At 46.5% G+C, this 22,411-nt stretch overlaps 1 protein-coding gene across 1 annotated transcript in view; it reads right to left on the reverse strand.

Moving 5' to 3' along the window:
• Positions 1-1,361: 1,361 nt before the first annotated feature.
• The window catches only part of LOC126233522 (glutamate receptor ionotropic, delta-2-like), a 198,045-nt gene continuing 176,995 nt past the window's right edge, over positions 1,362-22,411 (reverse strand). The window contains exon 9 of the mRNA XM_049942869.1: positions 1,362-1,461. Within this exon, the coding sequence (XP_049798826.1) occupies positions 1,362-1,461 (100 nt within the window). The remainder of the gene's footprint in view (positions 1,462-22,411) is intronic.

Raw genomic sequence — 22,411 nt, forward strand, 5'->3', positions numbered from 1 at the left:
TGTCAAACGTCGCCGTAATCCGCAAATGAGTGGTTCCATTGCAATGGCATAAAGCACCGTCGACAAAGGGCAAACCAACTGAGCTACCGAAGCACGACTCACGCCCAGTCCTCACAGCTTTACTTCTGCCAGGTCCCGAGTTCGAGTCTCGGTCGGGCACACAGTTTTAATCTGCCAGGAAGTTTCATATAAGCGCACACTCCGCTGCAGAGTGAAAATCTCATTCTGGAATGATCGTAGTTATTTCGATAAATATTTACAAACAATAAACATCAATATACGTAATGAGATTCGAACCAGCAACACTTCGCAGGGGGTGATAGTAACCTAACCATTGCGCTATGCAACCAGTCCATGTAGTATTACCACTTTTAAAGCTATAAGCATCACGCGGAATTCCGTAGAAGAGATTTGTTTCACAGAATCGAAGACGAAGAGGTATTCAGAGCTCTTAAGGTATGTATGTTAGAGCCCATGTTTACTAGAATTTTTTCTTCTCGTAGTATGAGGGCTATTCGGAAAATAAGGAACGATAGGTCGAGAAATGGAAACCACAGTTAAAATCCAAACTGTTTTATTTGCAACGGTTAGCTACACCTATCAGCTACTTCTCTACACAGACTTAAGACTTCTGTCGTAGCGTTGTACCAACTTTTCAATTCCCTCGTTATAGAAGACAGCCGCCAGTCCTTTTCGACAATTTTCTACTCTGGACTGCAGCTTGTTGTCTGTGTCAAAATATTGTCTTCATAGCCAGCGGTTCATTTCAGCAGAGATGAACCTCAGGGGTAGCCAATTACGGGCTGTATTATGGATGATCAAACACTTCCGACCTAAAACTTGCAGGAGCATCTTCATTGCCCCTGCAGAGTGCGGCCGAGAATTGTCGTGTAGAACGAACTGCATGACAGTTATGTTATGTGGATTGCATAGCTTCAGGCAAAATCTTTCGCAGGCCCTCAAACTTGGCGGGAGACGCTAATTTCTAGCCATCTTTACGTTCTCATTGTGAGCTCAGAACTGGAAAGAGCGACATGATGTGATCGACGGGCGTACTAGACACAGTGCCCAACGCATCTGTGCAAAGCTTCATCAGATTTTAACTGTATTTTCCATTTCACGACCTATCGTTCCTTACTTTCCGAATAACCCTCGTATAAAGAATTCATTCCTGAAGTTTTACCGTCGAGTTTCGAAACACCCAGTACATGTGTTAATTTCCATTCTGCCAGTCAATCTGCAAGTGGCTTCCACTGTCTCGTTACTAACTCCAACTCATCTTACCACAAGGATCACCAACTACCACTGCACTACGCTCCGATACGGTACCAGTTGTTGCAACGGATGACGCCTTTGCATGTCTATAGGGGAACAATAACTTGCTGCTTCTCATCTGCCGCCATGCTTGCGTCCTTTGCTGTTAAGACTTTATAAATCATGTTTGAATCTAATACTACACTCCTGGAAATTGAAATAAGAACAACGTGAATTCATTGACCCAGGAAGGGGAAACTTTATTGACACATTCCTGGGATCAGATACATCACATGATCACACTGACAGAACCACAGGCACATAGACACAGGCAACAGAGCATGCACAATGTCGGCACTAGTACAGTGTATATCCACCTTTCGCAGCAATGCAGGCTGCTATTCTCCCATGGAGACGATCGTAGAGATGCTGGATGTAGTCCTGTGGAACGGCTTGCCATGCCATTTCCACCTGGCGCCTCAGTTGGACCAGCGTTCGTGCTGGACGTGCAGACCGCGTGAGACGACGCTTCATCCAGTCCCAAACATGCTCAATGGGGGACAGATCCGGAGATCTTGCTGGCCAGGGTAGTTGACTTACACCTCCTAGAGCACGTTGGGTGGCACGGGATACATGCGGACGTGCATTGTCCTGTTGGAACAGCAAGTTCCCTTGCCGGTCTAGGAATGGTAGAACGATGGGTTCGATGACGGTTTGGATGTACCGTGCACTATTCAGTGTCCACTCGACGATCACCAGTGGTGTACGGCCAGTGTAGGAGATCGCTCCCCACACCATGATGCCGGGTGTTGGCCCTGTGTGCCTCGGTCGTATGCAGTCCTGATTGTGGCGCTCACCTGCACGGCGCCAAACACGCATACGACCATCATTGGCACCAAGGCAGAAGCGACTCTCATCGCTGAAGACGACACGTCTCCATTCGTTCCTCCATTCACGCCTGTCGCGACACCACTGGAGGCGGGCTGCACGATGTTGGGGCGTGAGCGGAAGACGGCCTAACGGTGTGCGGGACCGTAGCCCAGCTTCATGGAGACGGTTGCGAATGGTCCTCGCCGATACCCCAGGAGCAACAGTGTCCCTAATTTGCTGGGAAGTGGCGGTGCGGTCCCGTACGGCACTGCGTAGGATCCTACGGTCTTGGCGTGCATCCGTGCGTCGCTGCGGTCCGGTCCCAGGTCGACGGGCACGTGCACCTTCCGCCGACCACTGGCGACAACATCGATGTACTGTGGAGACCTCACGCCCCACGTGTTGAGCAATTCGGCGGTACGTCCACCCGGCCTCCCGCATGCCCACTATACGCCCTCGCTCAAAGTCCGTCAACTGCACATACGGTTCACGTCCACGCTGTCGCGGCATGCTACCAGTGTTAAAGACTGCGATGGAGCTCCGTATGCCACGGCAAACTGGCTGACACTGACGGCGGCAGTGCACAAATGCTGCGCAGCTAGCGCCATTCGACGGCCAACACCGCGGTTCCTGGTGTGTCCGCTGTGCCGTGCGTGTGATCATTGCTTGTACAGCCCTCTCGCAGTGTCCGGAGCAAGTATGGTGGGTCTGACACACCGGTGTCAATGTGTTCTTTTTTCCATTTCCAGGAGTGTATTTACAGTAGCATGGTTAAAATGCACAGAATTTCCAGCAAGTTGTAACTGGTATCGCCCCACATAACAATCAGTAAAATCTTTGTGAAACTAGTTCTGTGGGGGTACATTGGAGACGCAGGTAGGAGGAAAGGAAAGCGAAAGTTCCACGTTTGATGAAAACCGATAGTTGTAAATGCAATACTACCTCTACAGCACAGATGTGACGAAGGGTATGAGTGTGACGTTATGAGGGAGTCACACAATTTTTAGCTGCAGTGAGTAATTTTTGGGTTGACGCTAACCCTACATGATTCTTGATTCAGTGAAGTGTTTGGACAGCTGTGATTAAGTAACTACAATCGGACTGATGTACATAGTGCTGAATTGTTTTCTCCGAACCGCAGGGACATACAAGGTCAGCAGTTTCAATGAATGCCTGTTTATTGCGTTTCATCCGCAGCTACCAACTCTTAATACATATTACCTTTATCGCCAGTCGAGATGGGTAAGCCTCTTGTTAGTAAAGTTGTAAGATAACATACTGTTCTAAGCAGCCCCGTCTATCGGTACTACCACACAATGTGTTTTAATATTAAGCTCGTTAGCTGGAACACAAAGCAAGCCTACCACCCTGCCCTGTAGTTGACAGACTGCGCAGTGTTCTCACTTCTATCTCGTTCTCGGCAGCTTGAAATATATATTTTTGTTATGTACTTAACTGTTCTGGTTGAATGCTGTTCTCTCTCTGTTTGTTTGTTTTGCTTCGGGTGTATGTTCCTTGATGTTTGTTGCCGTATCTCTTTTCTCACAGATACGGAATGTTCATAAGTATACAGGTTGATTCAAAAAGAATACCACAACTTTAAAAATGTGTATTTAATGAAAGAAACATAATATAGCCTTCTGTTATACATCATTACAAAGAGTATTTAAAAAGGTTTTTTTTCACTCAAAAACAAGTTCAGAGGTGTTCAATATGGCCCCCTCCAGACACACGAGCAATATCAACCCGATACTCCAACTCGTTCCACACTCTCTGTAGCATATCAGGCGTAACAGTTTGGATAGCTGCTGTTATTTCTAGTTTCAAATTATCAATGGTGGCTGGGAGAGGTGGCCGAAACACCAGATCCTTAACATACCCCCATAAGAAAAAATCGCAGGGGGTAAGATCAGGGCTTCTTGGAGGCCAGCGATGAAGTGCTCTGTCACGGGCTGCCTTTGCACAAACACCCATTCTCTGTAAACTGTTTATACCAACGTTTAATACACCACCTATCAGGAGGTTTAACACCATACTTCGTTCGAAATGCACGCTGAACAACTGTCGTCGATTCACTTCTGCCGTACTCAATAACACAAAAAGCTTTCTGTTGAGCGGTCGCCATCTTAGCATCAACTGACGCTGACGCCTAGTCAACAGCGCCTCAAGCGAACAAATGTACAACTAAATGAAACTTTATAGCTCCCTTAATTCGCCGACAGATAGTGCTTCGCTCTGCCTTTTGTCGTTGCAGAGTTTTAAATTCCTAAAGTTGTGGTTTTCTTTTTGAAACACCCTGTATTATTAATTATCTAAAATTTGAATTCAATAATTATCGTAAATTGACTCATGTGCTAGGCCCAGTTACGGACAAATATAATCTGAGCTTTCAAGGGAGAGGGCGAAGACAGTTGAGAGACAATAGTTGGAACAGACGTCCACTAATATCACCAGTTATAAAAATCGGTAAGTGGAAGTGTTGTGTAGTGGCATTTGGACAGTTATAGATAAAGCAATCGGAAGGTTGCGATTCATTGCTAGGATACTGGGGCTCCGAGTTCGAGTCTCGACCCAACACACAGCTTTGATCTGCCAGGAAGTTTGAACGTCAGTTTGTATACAAAATAGTCTGCGTACTAATCTAATATAATGGAAGCCATTATAAGTCGGATCGTCAGGGAACACCGAACGTATACGAAGAAAGATGGTGCGAACGGTAACAGTGGGGTAAATTTGGCCGCTTAGATGGCGTTCCATAAGCCGCACGTGCCTCCTGGGTCGTCTCAAACGGCGCAGGCTTAAGGTATGTCACTCTTCGTTGACCATAACAGCATGCAATGGACGGGAACCTTGTGGAAAATACGACAAAGATGGGGTCGCTGTGAAGCTCCTTTATTCTGTGTGGACTTCAGCTCAGTTATTCTGTTTGGACCAGTGACTCTGAGGTTTTCAAGACCGAGAAGAAAATCCAGGATATCAGGGTCAGAATGAGAATACCCTAATTGGAAGCTAAAACCGTGGATCACCCAGAAAGCACCGAGGTTTGTAGCCTCATTTACTTCAGTGGTCACAACGAAATTTCAAAGAATTTCTTCTTTACGTAGTCCCTGCCTACGGAAGCTGCCCCAAACGCAAGCACATGAAAGTGCTCTTGCAGTGCGGGACGTGTCCTAAAGATACCACCCACAATGGACACAAAACGATCTCAAATTCATTCCGCAGGAAAACCGAAGTTGACCTGGGTAATCACAATGAAGAAGTCCCCCTTCTCTTCACTGAAGGAGAAAGATATAATAATAAATCTAGACCAAAATGAAGCTGCCCGAAGCCATCCGACCACACTGCACTTGTCTTCTGTGGTGTATCTTATGAAAAGGAAACTACATAGGAGATGGACATTGAAATCTGCGTGATGGCCACTCCAAAGACCCCGTTCGTCGCAACACCCCCACGTCGACAGCAAGATAAGGGCAAAGAAAGTACTAAACTTCACTGCTAAATTGTTCTATTTTACAATGGAACGTAAATAGGTCAGGACGCCGCGGAGAAAGTCTTTACGTTTGTGTTTATAAGAAGCACATGTTAAATTATCTGTCCCCCAATGCTAAGGACTTATGACATTCACAGAAGGGACGATCTAAGTGTAGAGAGAGAGGCTGAAGGAAGAGTAGCCATCATCATAGATGATACATACCACTCCTCGCGTCTCCGTCTCAACACCAGCCTCCCAGTAGTTGCTACTACAGCGCACGTGCAACATAAACGTACTGTATGTGACCTCCATCTGGACCCTAGTGAGCAAGTTGATTAGGATACTCTCCTCTGTGGGAATTTTAGCGCACGCCAGATCCTGGTTCATATTCTTGATAACCCGAATGGGTGGGCACAAGTCTTGATACGAAAGAGTAAACCAGGCTAGTGCTAGTAGGACACGCGCTGTGATGGTTCCGCAAGAACTTAATTATATATGTACATAATAATAATAATTTCGTGTGGCTCAGTGGCCTGGTGCAAGTCTTTCTATTGGGCGCCCCTTTGACGACTTGTGTGTTCCTAACCTACACCAGTTATCCAAACGAAGAAAGGGGACCTACTCTCTAACGTGAAACCTGAACCAAGTGGTATTTCTGGTGACTCTTGACGCCTCTTAGAGGGGAAGGCTAGTTTACAACACAGACTGACACATTCGTGGTCGATCGGGATTCGATCGCTCGACCTCTCATTTTGCAAGCACTTGCTCCACCGTCTTTTACGGTTTATAGCCACACGCTCTACTACTTATTTTACGACAGATTAAAAAGAAGACGGAAAACTCCATGCTCCGATCGACATTCGGAAAACGTAATTACACTTAATTATGAAATTAGCACCCGGTTGCTCTGTTGGTCACGGCGCCTCCCTTCCGCGTATCACTATGCTGGTCCCTCATATGGTACCGATCGTTTTTTATTTTACTTTTTATATGTTATATTTTTATTTTTTTGTGAAAATAGACATAAATTTCACAATTGAGGGGCTCAAAAGGAAATATATTTGTTTTTCAGGGAAGAGAGCAGTGAGGGAAGGCTCAAAACAAAGAAAAACGCTACCCAATACCCTGGCGATTACAGGCAATGTGCAACATATTTGCAAATAACGGTGAAGTCTCTGTCATTTCCAATGTGCGTTCGCCATATCTTGGCGAGAAATGCGGAGGCGGGATCGCTGTCGCACACGACTACATTGTGGGCATAATGTGGCATCGAATTACTCTTCGTCCGAGGGAAAATGGAAAAACCCGGACAGAGGAGAAGTTCAACCGACAAAGCAACTTCAGCTGATCGGGTAAGAAAAGGCAGTTGTAGGAAAATCCGGTGCCAGTGTTCTCGTCCGAAAGGACCAGACTGCGTGGTAATGTATCAGATTCATGGCATGTATCGCAAACATCAGTCGGACTAAGACCAATGCGATGGAGGCGTTCGTTGGTCGGGATCGGATTGTGAATCACCCTACACCGCGATGAGGCGACTTCCGTCTGGAAGACAGACGACTTACATGAAACCAAGCTGTTTTCCAGGATATCAATGGCGCGTCCATTTCAGCCGGGAGAGGGATGTGCAACCCAGCGAGAAAGCAAAGGTCTCGTGGTAAAGTGTACCATTGACAAATTATCAGCACCCGCAAAACTTATAAAAATCACGTATGTGCCTCATCTGCAGTGGCAGTCATACTGTCCGGTCGAAGATACGTAAATAAGCGAGATGTAATGGACTGAGTAGCTCGAGCCCATGTTAAAACGTTACGCCGTATTAACGATATTTAAGCCTTTACTTTGATAAAGGGAAGTTCCAACGCTCCAAGGGGATGGGTCTTCTCTACCACTTCATACTGGAGTCGGAATATATGGCGTTTCCGTAGGAAACGACCGGATAATTGCATCAGTTTGTGTGCCATCATCGCAGGGAGTGGGAAATTTATACAACAAAATACACTTTATTCAGAATGTAGAAATCTGAGATCCGGACTTTGTGAAGAAGGCTATGGGAATGGTGTTCGTGCTCACTTATTGCCTCTTGAATTCGATTCGCCACCTCCAGTCAATTGAGAGCAGCTATTTGCGTCGGGCAGCGACCCACGGCAATCCCCAACGATTTGTGGCGAGCAGCCACCGTCTCCTGTGGAATGACAGCTTGATGCAAAACCCGCGGTGGTGAAAGGATGCATTTTCGTTCATTAATGCAGGTCCTAGAGAGAGAGATCAAAAGGAATCCAATATGTTCTTGACCAAGCCTATGTCATCGATGTCACTTAGCAATACCATAACGTCATCTACCTACGCTCTTACAGGAAGGTTTCTCCGAATATCTTCCAGCAACATAATCAGCAATACGCCGAAGCACAGGTTCCAGAGACAAGACAAAAAGCGGATGGAGATGGAGCTTCCCAGTGGTAAGCTCTGTCGGATTGTGATCTGGGGAGTGAGTTGTTGTTTCACCACTACAAATGCTTGAATACCAGTAAAAAGATTGGATAAGACCTCGCATGCAATATGACTGAGACCAATCGTCTCGAACATCTGTATCAAGAAACAGTGGCTGACCTGGTCAAGAGCCGGCCGAAGTGGCCGTGCGGTTAAAGGCGCTGCAGTCTGGAACCGCAGGACCGCTACGGTCGCCGGTTCGAATCCTGCCTCGGGCATGGATGTGTGTGATGTCCTTAGGTTAGTTAGGTTTAACTATTTCTAAGTTCTAGGGGACTAATGACCTCAGCAGTTGAGTCCCATAGTGCTCAGAGCCATTTGACCTGGTCAAGTGTCTTATTAAAATCCAGCCTACAGATATAAAAGTGGCTGCAGCCACCGATGCGACGTCCCGGCATTCGACTACAGAAGTCAGGGTCATGCGTTCAGCACACACCATTGGTGGACAGCAAGTTTTCTCTAGCAATACCGACAAAAGTCTATTAACCATGTGGGTGACAGTTTTGTAATCGAAATTAAGAAGTGTGACCGGGCGGAATTTATCAATGTCTGGACGTTCGTTGTCTTCGGAATTAGAATAAATTTACTAATCTTGAAAGGGGCACTAATCAATCATCCACCCCCACTCCAAATCACCCCACTCACCAGTGACGTAATGTTACCACGTATAAGAGGCCAAATATATGTGTATATAAAAGAAACGAGCCAGAGGCATAATTATAGAAACCAGTACCTGTATGTTAGAAGTATTGAACCTGGCTGTTTAGACACTTGTCCCACTGTGACACAAGGTGATGAATGGCTCATAAAATTCCCAGGGCTGCAATGTTTACTAGTTCCGCATGTACAGCTGGACGTCGTCGTCCGAGGTGAATCATTTGCCCCTCAGAGCCTTTATAAGGGGACCAAAAATGGCGTAATCACAGGGAGAGAGGTCCAGACTGCATGGAGGGTGGCCAAGAATCTCCCATTTGAATTTCTGCAGGAGTGCCGCGACTGTGATGGTCGTATGAGGCTTTGAACTGTCGTGGAGCAGAATGAAACCACAGGTGAGATTTCCTGGTAGTTTTGATTTAATCCCTTGGCGAAGGGTGGTCAAGGTCTGCGAGTAAAGCTGGGCATTCACTGTTGTGCCGTGCTGCAGGAAGTGAATCAGAAGGGGTGCACTTGGTCAAAGAAGAACGTCAGGATAACCTTTCCTGCACTCACGTGGATGGCTCTGGCTGTTTTTGGTGGTGGTGACCCTGGATGCTTCCAGCTTTGATTCTGGTTCGAACTGATGACACCATGACTCATCTCCAGCCACCACTCGTGTCAGGAACGCATTCCCTTCCTGAGCATAGTGCTGCAGATGACCAAGACAGTGGGCCATTCGACATGTCTCCTGGTGTGGTTGAAGACTGTGGGGTACCCATTGGGCACACATTTTGCGCTTGTGCAGTCGTTCTTTCATGATGGTGTGAACACTTCCGACACTCAATCCAACCACAGCGGCTATGGCTTTCACTGTCACTCGGCGGTCCTGGGTAATGAGTGCAGCCACCAGCTGGACGATGTCATCGGTAATGCAGTGTGGTGCTCCAGACCGTGCATCATTGGCTAACGACAACCGTCCTTCCCTGGAGCGCTTGTGCCACGCCTTGATCCTTGCAAGGGACACGCAGTGTTCGCCGTACACTTGTAACATTCGTTGATGAATATCTGTTCCTCTTACTCCTTCCGCTGTCTGAAAACGGACAACACCTCTTTGCTCTTCTGTTGACGCGTCCATGTCCCTGTTTGCAATGCGACTGGCAACGTTGGACGATTGATGCATGCTGCTGCTAGCTCTGTACAGTCACGTGACGTGCACGCCTGCCCTCTAGGGACGGGCTGTGAACTTCCACGCTGTGTTAGGAACCACACCTCGTTACACATGACACGATATTACCCCCCTGTCACCGCATTCAAGACTCCGGCTCATTTCTTTTTCATAACCCCTTATAAAAATGCTTAGGAATACCGTCGAGTCCCCGCAATTTTTGCGGTGATGAACTAACAATAAGGCGATATACATCATCTCGAGTAAAGTGACTTATAAATTTATCATTTAATGCATGAGTAACCACGCAACCCAGCATCCAATCCAAAGCCCGCAACCGCCTCCGACTCCTCAAACTCCTCTCTGGCCGGACATGGGGTTTGCACCCCTCTACCATCCTCCACACCTACAAATCCTTAATCCGTCCCATCCTCTGTTATGCCAGTCCCGCCTGGATATCTGCTCCCACCAAATTCTATAATTCCCTCCAGATCCTTGAGCGTCATGCACTCCGCCTCGCCTTCCGTATCCGCCTCCCGTCCCCCACGCGGATCCTCTATGATCTCATTCCTTTCCCCTATCTGCTCCTATTCCTTGAACATATCTGCATCCTCTACACCTCCCGCCGTCTTGAACCCCCTCACCCCCTGGTTGCTCCTCTCCTCTCCCATCCCCGCCCCCTGCCACGTCTTCACCGTTGTGTCCCCCCTACCCTCCATCTCTACACCCTCCATCTCCTTTCCCAAGGTGGCTTCCATCAACTCCCCCTCCCGGATGATGCCCTCTCTCCCTCCATTTATCCTTCCTATCAACTCTGATCCTCACTCCCCCTCCTTTCCTCTGTCCTTTCTCTGGGCTCCCTCTTCCCCCCCCCCCCTGCCGTCCTGTTTTCTCCCCACTAAACCTCTCCCTACCTCCCTTCTCCCCCCCAGTCCTTTTGTATTCCCCTCCTCTGCCTACCCCATTCCCTGTCGCGTCTGCCCCCCACCCCTCTTCTGGGTCCTCATCCTCCATCAGCTCCTTTCCCGGTTCCCCCCTTCGCTTTTACTCTCCTTTCCCCCCTTTCTTTTGTTTTCCCATCTTCTGTCCAGTTTCCCCCCACCTGCTCTCGACTGTGGTGTCATATTTGCCAACATTTTAGTGCAGTGTTCCAGTGACTATTCAGTGTTGTTTGTCTTTCTCGTGTTGCGAACAGAAACCATGCTGTCGCTAGGTGTGAATTTTATGTCTTTTGCGAACAGAATCCAGACTGTCGCCGTGTTTTTTAATTGTCTATTGTTTTCCCTGTCTGCTTAGTATGTATTTTTTATTAGCATCATCATCCCTCAGTTGTTGTTTTAAGTTCCACGTTTTCTTTTCGCCTTGTTACTCTCTAAGTCTCCGATTTTATCGCCTGTTTTGTTATTATTTGTTCTCTTGATCTTTGTCACAAAATCTGTCGGCTGAAGAGCGGCATACTAAGCTGCTGCCAGCCCGCCCCCTTCGGGGGGAATTGAAATTCAATAAAGAAAAAAAAACGCATCCCAGGATAGTAATAAATTCATCGGGGGAAAGCGAATCAGTAGCACGGACGGCATAAAGGTCGGTAAAGAAATTGTAGACCGCTCTGGAAATGTCACGTTGAAACATCAATACGTGGCCATCGGTCTGAGGGACGTGATGCAAGCTCTTTTTCGACACGCCCGCGACCGTATAAGTTGTCATAAGGAAGTCAGTTAGTCCTGTAAAAGTGAGAGAGATTTTGATCGCACTCTCCTTTCGTTTGTTGTCTCACTGTAGGAGATTCGCTGTAACTTGGTGGACCCACATAATCGGTAAGAGGGCTTCTCTTTCACCTTCATAAAGTTGTGGTAAGATGGGATAATGAAGTTCCTTGGTCTGCCAGAAATCCATCGCCCTCTCAGTGACGTAACGCATTAACACCATTCCATAAGAGAAAGTTAGCGGTCCTTAGAATGCAAGCTATGGATCCAAACCTCTCTAACGACCATCTCGAGGTAAGGGTCCTGTGAGGGAGATGTGTTCAACATTATAGCTACGGCACGTTGATCAGAGAAACAAGTGGGTATCACGTGTATGGTTAACAGTTGGCCACTTAAAGAATCAGAAAGACAAAAGAGATCGAGTCCACTGCTGGAAGGAGCTGTAAAATGACGATAGTGGGATAGTGATAGATCCACAGGTCCCGTGTTTGCGAAGAGCGCACCAAATCGTCTAGTTCTTTACTGAAACTGAAATTAGGGGTCTGATACACAGGACGCAAAACACAAATTCAGCTTCTGACAGAAGTTTCTTGGGAGTTTTATGAAATAAATAAACAATATCCTCTTTGTAGAAACGCGCTCGATCTGTGGAATGGTCAGTTCCTGAAGGGGCACAAAGAAGAATTAAAGTAAGGTCACAAAAAGTGCGAGACTTGCCTGCCCCTGGTCGAATCCACCTCGGAGATAAACCACGAGGATTGGCGAGCCGGCCAGCATTTAGCTTCCAGGCGTTTCCCACTTACATTTAGGTAAATACCGGGCTGTTACCCACGCTCCACGTAACATACATGCTACGCAAACAATTAAAACGTTCTCACAATTGTTCATGAGTCTTAGGGCCTGCTCTGGATACAGACAGAGGCGGTACATAAATTCCGTCCCGTGAAAGGCTTTGGAGCAGGGGAGTGGTTACGTCAGGAAGGGTATCTTACCACCAAATGTCACTGACACTGCGAAAACCCATACAGCAATGCGGACGCCGTTGAGTAGTAAGGAAAGGCAAGGAAGAAGGAAAAGATCTTACAGCGTCATATATGGCTACAGGTAGCGCGCCACTCCTTGTAGACAAGATGGACAACTTAATTCCTGCCAGCCGGGGTGGCCGAGCGGTTCTAGGCGCTACAGTCTGGAACCGCGCGACCGCTACGGTCGCAGATTCGAATCCTGCCTCGCGCAAGGATGTGTGTAATGTCCTTAGGTTAGTTAGGTTTAAGTAGTTCTAAGTTTTAGGGGACTGATGACCTCAGAAGTTAAGTATCGTAGTGCTCAGAGCCATTTGAACCATTTTTTGAACTTCATTCCTGCAGTGGTCATGGGCACGCTCAAACTCGGTATCTCCTTTCTGTTACTGTGTCATGTTCCCACGTCGATCCATTTTACTGCCACGGTTCCATCTAACCGACCGACACTACATACCACTTCAATGCTGTCCGCCCTCGGTAGCTGAGTGGTCAGCGAGACAGACTGTCCATCTTAAGGGCCCGTGTTCGATTACCGCCTGGGTCGAAGATTTTCTCCGCTCAGGGACTGAGTGTTGTGTTGTCCTAATCATCATCATTTCATCCCCATCCAGCGCAAGTCGCCCAAGTGGCGTCATATCGAAAGACTTGCACTCGGCGAACGGTCTACCCGACGGGAGGCCGTAGTCACACGATATTTACATTTTTACGTCAATGCTGTGACTTATGTATGCATTGAAAGATCACATGGGCACCTGGTAGCTTCTCAAAACTAAACTAAACTCCTCCCGAACAGGCCATGAAGGCCCAACAGTACCGACCGGCCGCCGTGTCATCCTCACTGGATGCGGATATGTAGGGGCATGCGGTCATCACACCGCTCTCCCGACCGTATGTCAGTTTCCGAGATCGGAGCCGCTACTTCTCAGTCAAGTAGCTCCTCAGTTTGCGTCACAAGGGCTGAGAGCACCCCGCTTGCCAACAGCGCCAGGCAGACCGTATGGTCACCCATCGAAGTGCTAGCCCAGCCCGAAAGCGCTTAACTTTGGTGTTCTGACGGGAACCGGTGTTATCATTGCGGCAAGGTAGCTTCTCAACACCATCTAAATAGCTCCAGGGCGACCAGTCGGCTCTTTTAAGGCTGGGTTACTAAAATTTTTTCCTGTAATCTTATATTGGAGGATAAAAAGTACTTTCTGCTATGCTCTTCATAGTAATTCACATAGTGTAATTATAAATGTAGAAGAAGATACGGTGTTCTAAAGTACGGGGTGAGCACAAAACAACATTATATTTTCACATTTTCTAAAATATTTATCCAAACGAAACGATACAACTTATTCGCTTCAGACTATAACGAGTTAATACAGCATCTCTGCAATTTCCTCTTACGTATGAGCGCAATTCTTTGTTGCTTATTGGCGTCGCCAGGGAGTGCTAGTGTAGAAAATGGCAACTACACCGCAACACAGGATCTGGTCCTTCAATCAGTCAGAAAGAAAAGAATTGGCGACTGCTGTTCAACGAGCAGTTCGCACACACTTTCACCAGGAGCCACCCAACAGACTCTGCATGTTTTCCTGATACAAACAATGTGAAGACAAAGGCTGCGTTTGAAAAGGCAAAAAGTCCTGGTCGGCCTTCAGTGTCAGAGAAAAATGTTGACCGGATTCGAGCAGCATTCCACCGCACCCCACAGAAATCAACGCGGCGAGACAGTTGTGAGTTACAGGTGCCACAAATAACGCTTTATTTAGAAGATTCATTGCGGAATTCTTAACGCAAAAGGCCGTTAGACCTGTTGGGACAGGAAGGTCCCATTCCATACAGTTCGTGCTTCCTACGGTGGATATCAGTACATCCGGCATACCATTGCGAAGCATATACATCAGTCTGAAATGTGAAAAGCTGTACTACAAATGGCTGCTTGGTGTGCGAAATAACGGTGCAATGTTATGTAGATGTGCTAGTACATCACAAATGTTACAGAACATGAACTAAATGCTAATGAGGAAGGGGTAGACAGCGAAGAAAATATTCAAACTGTATCACTTCAGATATGTGCAAGTACAATACAGAATATGGATGGACAATCGTACAACTTAGTTTCTTTCAAATCATCATAGAAATGAATGCTGTGTATCCATAACCCATAAAAATGGAACAAATATTGAATTGGGGCACTGACTGTTGTACAAGATTATAATGGACACATGGGTGGCGTAGATAAAGCTCACATGGTGAGGTCTCTTTATGAAACTCAAAAAACGATTTATACAAACTGTTTTATGCAATGGCGGAAACGACGCTTGTGAATTCCTATGCTTCATACTCTGACGTAAAAGGGACAGTTCCACTGATTGATCTCTAACGTAGAACTACACTTTTTCTACTCAAATTTGGAAAGCGAATGTCCAAAAAACGAAGAACACCCCAAAAGGATCAAAATTCCTTCCTTTCAACTCGAGAAGAAAAAAAGATAGCAATTTCAGTATCGAACGACGTACGTTTTCAGAACACACGTTTTTAATGACCAACATTTGTCAGTCCAAGATGGCAAATATGACCTTTGCTCATCTAAAAAGGTCAAATCTAGACTCCGTTCAAAGTGTTCAGAGCGTAATATTTTGGTGTGTTAGTGACAAGAAGAACTGTTTTTACAAGTATCACCAGAAGCAACAATCCTAGCGGCATGAATATTCAGGGATTTCTCCGTCCCTTAATGTACTTCGCCTGTATAATCCTGCCGGGACTTACAAGTTCCCTGAACGTACTATGCATTTTAATGAAAATGTATCATTTTTGAAATAAAATAATTTGTTATTAATTCAGTAACATTGCTTCAAGTATTAAAGTAAAAATTTTGAACCCTGATGTTATGTTTTTTACAGTTACAGTAAATAAGGGGTTAAGAGTTTGCACATGAAACCGTAAAGACTGCCGTTGCCACACGTACTAACTGCAACAAAGCATGCTGCACTGTCTGCCTTTTGCACCGAGATGTTGGCTAGGATGGACACTGACAACGGCACGTCAGAGAGTTTGAATTTTAGTGACAGAGCAGCGTTTCACACTAACGGTAAAGTTAATCGAATGATAATTAAATCAAGACCCTATGCTGCCGGCAGGCGTTGACATACATTAACAGTGACAGTTGAAAATGTGTGTCCCCGACCGGGACACGAACCCGGGATCTCCTGCTTACATGGCATAGGCTCTATCCAGCTGAGCCACCGAGGGCACGGAGGATAGTGTGACAGCAGGGACTTATCCTTTGCACGCTCCCTGTGAGACCCACATCCCCAACGTAATGTCCACACACTACATTCGTAGTGCCCGTGCCCAGTACACTCATTACTCGCGACAATCTTACTGAGTCCTGTAAGAGTTTGGGCAATGCGTCTGCATCCAGCACAGAAGAAGAAGGTCAATTGCTAGTTAGCCTTCACTATACATAGTAAAGTTAATCGGCGAAATGTACATTTTGGGAACAGAAAACCCTCATTTTCTATAGAAAATTGACGAGATTCACCAAACGTCAATGTGTTCTGTGCAGCGTCGAGCGACAGGGCCCTATCTTTTTCATTGAGGAGTCCGTGACAGTCATTTTCTACCTCGACCTGCTTTCATTGTGACTTTTTCGTCAACTGCAAGAAGAAACAACTGTATCTTGCAGCAAGACGCTACACCTCTTCACTTCTACTTGCCTGTACGGGAACACCTGGCTGGACGAGGACTTGGTGGTGCAGGTGCAGTGAAGATGTGTGGTGCAAACGACCACCACGATCGTCAGATTTAAACCTTTGCGACGTTTTATGGGGTTATCTGAAAGACAAAGCGTTTTACCCACGCCTGCTACAATTTTCTCACAACTGCAGCGTCGAACGGTAGCTTCAGAAGAGTCCATCACCAGCGATATGGTAGGTTTGAGAAGACAGTGGCTATCACCTCGAAATATGCCGTGTGACTAGATCAACATGTATGGAGTTCCTCTAACTTGTAAAAAGAACTTCCAGAGATACTATCTGTTGTATCGTCGAGAGACCGCAGTGCCACACCAAAGTCGGCAAGGCACATCGGTACCACAGAGGTCTCGCTGCAGTCCACATCGGCGAATGGAAGAGGCTGAAGCAGATACGCCGTCTCTCTCAGCACAGCAACGCCCCCGTTGGGTGTCAATACACAAGGTGAACATTAATAAAACCGACAAACTGCAGGGACGAATGCCTGACTAGAATGGAGGATAAAGCAAGTACATTCACTGACACCAACCACATAACACATTTCAAGCCCTTTTGGGCTTTTGAAGGATCGTGGGTCCTTTCGGGCAGACAAATGTGCAGGGAAGCGCTGGACTGCGCATTGACCAGATATGGAGGACCGGGTTCTGGCTCTCGACCGTTTCCATCTGCCTGGCCGCACGCAAACAGCATCTTGGCTTGAAACTTCCTGGCAGATTTAAACTGTGTGCCGGACCGAGACTCGAACTCGGGATCTTTGCCTTTCGCGGGCAACCAAAGCACTACTCACGACCCGTCCTCATAGCTTTGGGTAGCTCAGTTGGTAGAGCACGATCCGTCCTCACAGGTTTGGGTAGCTCTGTTGGTAGAGCACTCGCCCTCGAAGTCAAAGGTCCCGAGTTCGAGTCTCGGTCTGGCACACAGTTTTAATCTTCCAGGAAGTTTCATATCGGCGCACACTCCGCTGCAGAGTGAAAATCTCATTCTGGGACCATCTTGGCTTGGTCCCAACTTGAATAATGGACCACTCTGCTGCTTACAGTCCGCTGTGTCAATCACACAGACTGCAACACACAGCACGTGGTCAGAGTAACCTTCATTCGCCTGCGCCGTCTACCGTGGTAAGGATGCATTGACGGACACATGTTCGTAGGATCTTTTTTCCTCCATTTCCAATCAGAAATCCGTCCGTGCAGTTTTTCGGTTTTGCTAATGTTCACCCAGCAGGACCGAGCATGGAAGTGCTGTGCCCAATTCGTGACCTCAGTTGGAGCAATCAGCATCGTCGAGTAGGACTAAAGTGTTATTCAAGTCTCAGAGCGAAATGTACTTTTGGGAATGTTGAACATTTTACTTCAAGAGAACAGTTTGTCAATTAGTGGATCAAGTGAAGATTTAATAGACAATGACAGTTGTAAATGATCAAGCACTACTGTGGCATAGGCCTGTATCGAGTTGAGTAAATCTTTTTATCATTCATGTAATAGAGTCCTTTTGAACAGAGCAGAGCCACATTTGGACCCGCATATCGGGGAATACCAAGGAGGTTTTAGAAAGGGTAGATCATGTTCGGAACAAATACTAAACCTCAAAAACATCATGGCATACCAAAAATCAAATAAAAATGGTTGTGCGACAGGGGGATCGGCTCTCACCGTTGCTGTTCAATTGTGCACTTGAGAAAGTAGTCAGAGAATGGAACCCAAATATCAGAGTGGTATAAGACTAGATTGTAAAAAGAAGAACCTTAAAGTAAATTGCAATGCTTTTGCAGATGATATGGCCCTGTTTCAGAGAATTCAAATATCTCGGAGAATGGATTAATTGGAATGCTGGTGAAAGCAAAGCAATGGGGTCCAGAAAAAATAAACTTGAATTGCCCTTCTAACTAACAAAAAATACATACAACAAAAAATCCTTTCCATGGGTGTCCAAAATTAGAAATTACAAGACAGTGGTTAAGCCAGAAGCACTGTATGCAGCAGAAACACTTAACATGAATTTCAAAGGCCAAATGGAGAAACTTGAGCTGAAGGAAAGAAAAATTTCAAGAAAAATCATAGGAACAAAATTTCAAGACAAAAAGAGTATATAAATCAAAAATGAAACACTCTACAAGAAAATTGAAAAACTTTCAGATACTATGTGAAAAAGGAGGATAAATTTTTATGGTCATCTTCTGAGAATGAATTCCAACAGATTAACCAAACAAATCTTTGAACTTTTCCGTAACCGCAAAACGAAACCCAACTGGTTTAAAGAAACTGAGAAAGACCTAGTGGAATTAAAGATTTCAGAAAATTCACTTATCGACCCAACAGCTAAATTATTTACTCAAGATGAAAACATAAGGTTCCAAGACAAATATACACAAAAGTCCAAACCCTTCATCTCGGGAGAAGAGAGGATAAGAAGAACAGAAAGAATGAAGAAATACTGGGCCCTAAGAAAAGAACAACGCACGAAGAAATGATTGATCCAGCGTACCCCATTGAGGGTGAAACGAAAGAAGAAAGAAAGTGAACTAATATTGCATATGTTGCAGTTCAGATCACCTGTCTCGCAGAGAAATCGAAACCTCATAGCTATGACTGGACGATTGTCGTTTCACCTGGTCATAACGTTAACTGGAAAATGTATGAACCAAGTAAGTTGTACCGTTTCGTTTGTATGAATTTTTTAAACGAAAACTTCTTCTGACGTCACCTTGTATTTTGCAACCTACAAAATTTTCTTTCTTCGCCATCGAAATTCGAGCCGAGAACACTCTCAAGACCACAGCGTTAAAAACACCAACCTCCAGGGACGCGTCCGGAAATATAGAAGTCACTGTCGATCCTTTCCCTCCGGAAGACTCATCCGAACCAGTATCAGCGTTCGTGATGTCCGCAGGTAATTCCTTGTTAGCTACCGTAATTACAGATGCAGCCTCGCGTCACGCATCGCAGGGCGTTTACTGGAATCGGGCAGCACGCGATCCACGTCCTGCCACCGGATGACGGGTATTGGGGAGCGTTTTTCTGGCCCGCCGCACTGGCACGGCTACCACGCGCTCCTTGTCGCGGGCCGGGCGGCGTTTTTAATTATTCCCACCGACCGTTTAACAGGACCGAACATAAATCAGTACCGTGAACAGAAGTTCGCTTCTCGCTACACAATAATTATAGGTCGGTCGGAAGATTAATACTTTTCATGTTCCACATCGACTAGAGGTCACACGTAATTAATTTGTGACAGGAAAAAATGAGTTCTCGCTCTCGTGAAAAGGCTAACAGCCCAACAACGGCAATATAGTCTAAAAATACAGCGCACAGTGTGCAAGCGTGCTACGTGGGTGAGTTGGAAAATAAGTTTCCCCTGTCGACTGTGGTCAGAGATATGTGCGGAAGGAAAAAAAAGGGAGTAGACATTAAAGAAAAGGCATATCTTTATTTTTCTACATAATTTTTACATAATTTTTCTACATAATTTTACATAATTTTTCTACATAATCTTTATTTTTCTACATAATTTCCAAGTACATCGAGACGTTTGTCAAAAAGCCTTCCAGGAAAAAAATAAGGGCGTTGCATATGGAAGAAGCGTTGAACGGCTTGTCTGACATCAGCTGCCACCGAGAGTCTTCTTTAAAGCAGGAAACAGATGTAAGTCACTTGGTGCGAGATCCGGACTTTAAGGCGGATGGTGTAGGCCCTCCCAACCAAGAGTTGCAATATGGTTTTGCGTTGCCGCCGCCGTGTGTGGTCTCGCATTGTCATCCAACAGCAGAACGCCATATCTGAGAAGGCCAGGCCACTTTTTCCGAATCACCTCTTTCCTTTCAATTTCGACAAAGTGGCACAGTACCGCCCAGCATTGATGGTTGCATCCTCCAGAAAGTCCAGCAGCAAAACTCTTTTGGAGCCCCAAAAAACGGCGAGTAGCACTTTACCTGCAGACGGAGTGCTTTTGAACTTCTTTCGGACAGGTGATGACGGATGTTTCCGCTCCATGGATGCGGCCTTTCGCCCACATCACACAACTCTACCCACAGTCGACAAGGGAAACTTATTTTCCAACTCCCCCTTGTAGATGCTAACCGAAGCAACAACGCGAAAGATGGCCCGTAAGGGCGAAGGCCTGCGATATTATTTATTATTTCATTCGTACTTTTAATACTGTCACGTTCTTTTTTTTCGCTTCACTAAGTATTTAGTATTAAATAGAAACGCAGGCATTGAAACGAATTTGGTGGGGTAAGAAAAATAGTCACTGCGCTTTACCTTTCACATTACCGCGTCGATAGAAATAAGAACATAACAGAAACATGATGGACAACCCAAATGTAGCCTAACTCAACTGCCAACCACCCCTTACTTCCTATGTGGTTTCTGGTTAGAGACGTTGCTGCTCAAGTAAATTTGTGTGTTCGACTGTGCCACTGGCATGAGAGTGAGTTACGAAAGTCACAGAACTGTCTAAATCATATATGCATGAAAAATAAAGCTATATCGCGGAGAATATTTTTGCTCTCCCGGATTAACGAAAAATATATACCTATTAATCAAAAGGCAGTGTTTGAAATGCTTTGGATCATTCTTCAGGAATTTAAGCTAGCTGGAAGAATGAGATCTTGCTAATTTTTTTAATGAAATTACAATGAAATGAATACCCTTAGCTGCATACAGGCGTTGATATAAGTCAATGGGGACAGTTGAAAATGTAAGCCCCGACCGGAACTAGAACCCGGGATCTCCTGCTTACATGATGGCAGACGCTCCATCCATTTTTTTTTTTTTTTTTGGTCGGTATTGTTCGTTGCGTTTGGTCTGGGCGGACTTCACATGACATCAATGCAAGTTGATCGTTGATCTCTTTACCCAGTTTCTTTTTTTATTAAAGAGAGCAAACTGCCCTCTGACCGAACACGCTGAGCTACCGTGCCGGGGTCCAGCTGAGCAAGCGAGGACACAGTGCGACTTCAGGGACTTACCTCCGGCACGCCTCCCGTGAGACCCACATTCGCAACTTATTGTCCCGCACTATATTCATAGTGCCCCTGCCCATCATACTCATTACTCGCAGCTTTACTGCCGATTCCCGTATATCAACGAAGGAACAGATACCATCTTCATATATATATACACTCCTGGAAATTGAAACATGCTCAATGGGGGACAGATCCGGAGATCTTGCTGGCCAGGGTAGTTGACTTACACCTTCTAGAGCACGTTGGGTGGCACGGGATACATGCGGACGTGCATTGTCCTGTTGGAACAGCAAGTTCCCTTGCCGGTCTAAGAATGGTAGAACGATGGGTTCGATGACGGTTTGGATGTACCGTGCACTATTCAGTGTCCCCTCGACGATCACCAGTGGTGTACGGCCAATGTAGGAGATCGCTCCCCACACCATGATGCCGGGTATTGGCCCTGTGTGCCTCGGTCGTATGCAGTCCTGATTGTGGCGCTCACCTGCATGGCGCCAAACACGCATACGACCATCATTGGCACCAAGGCAGAAGCGAATCTCATCGCTGAAGACGACACGTCTCCATTCGTCCCTCCATTCGCGCCTGTCGCGACACCACTGGAGGCGGGCTGCACGATGTTGGGGCGTGAGCGGAAGACGGCCTAACGGCGTGCGGGACCGTAGCCCAGCTTCATGGAGACGGTTTCGAATGGTCCTCGCCGATACCCCAGGAGCAACAGTGTCCCTAATTTGCTGGGAAGTGGCGGTGCGGTCCCCTACGGCACTGCGTAGGATTCTACGGTCTTGGCGTGCATCCGTGCGTCGCTGCGGTCCGGTCCCAGGTCGACGGGCACGTGCACCTTCCGCCGACCACTGGCGACAACATCGATGTACTGTGGAGACCTCACGCCCCACGTGTTGAGCAATTCGGCGGTACGTCCACCCGGCCTCCCGCATGCCCACTATACGCCCTCGCTCAAAGTCCGTCAACTGCACATACGGTTCACGTCCACGCTGTCGCGGCATGCTACCAGTGTTAAAGACTGCGATGGAGCTCCGTATGCCACGGCAAACTGGCTGACACTGACGGCGGCGGTGCACAGATGCTGCGCAGC

This window comes from Schistocerca nitens, chromosome 1 (genome assembly GCF_023898315.1).
Source record: "Schistocerca nitens isolate TAMUIC-IGC-003100 chromosome 1, iqSchNite1.1, whole genome shotgun sequence".
Classification (NCBI taxonomy): Eukaryota; Metazoa; Arthropoda; class Insecta; order Orthoptera; family Acrididae; genus Schistocerca; species Schistocerca nitens.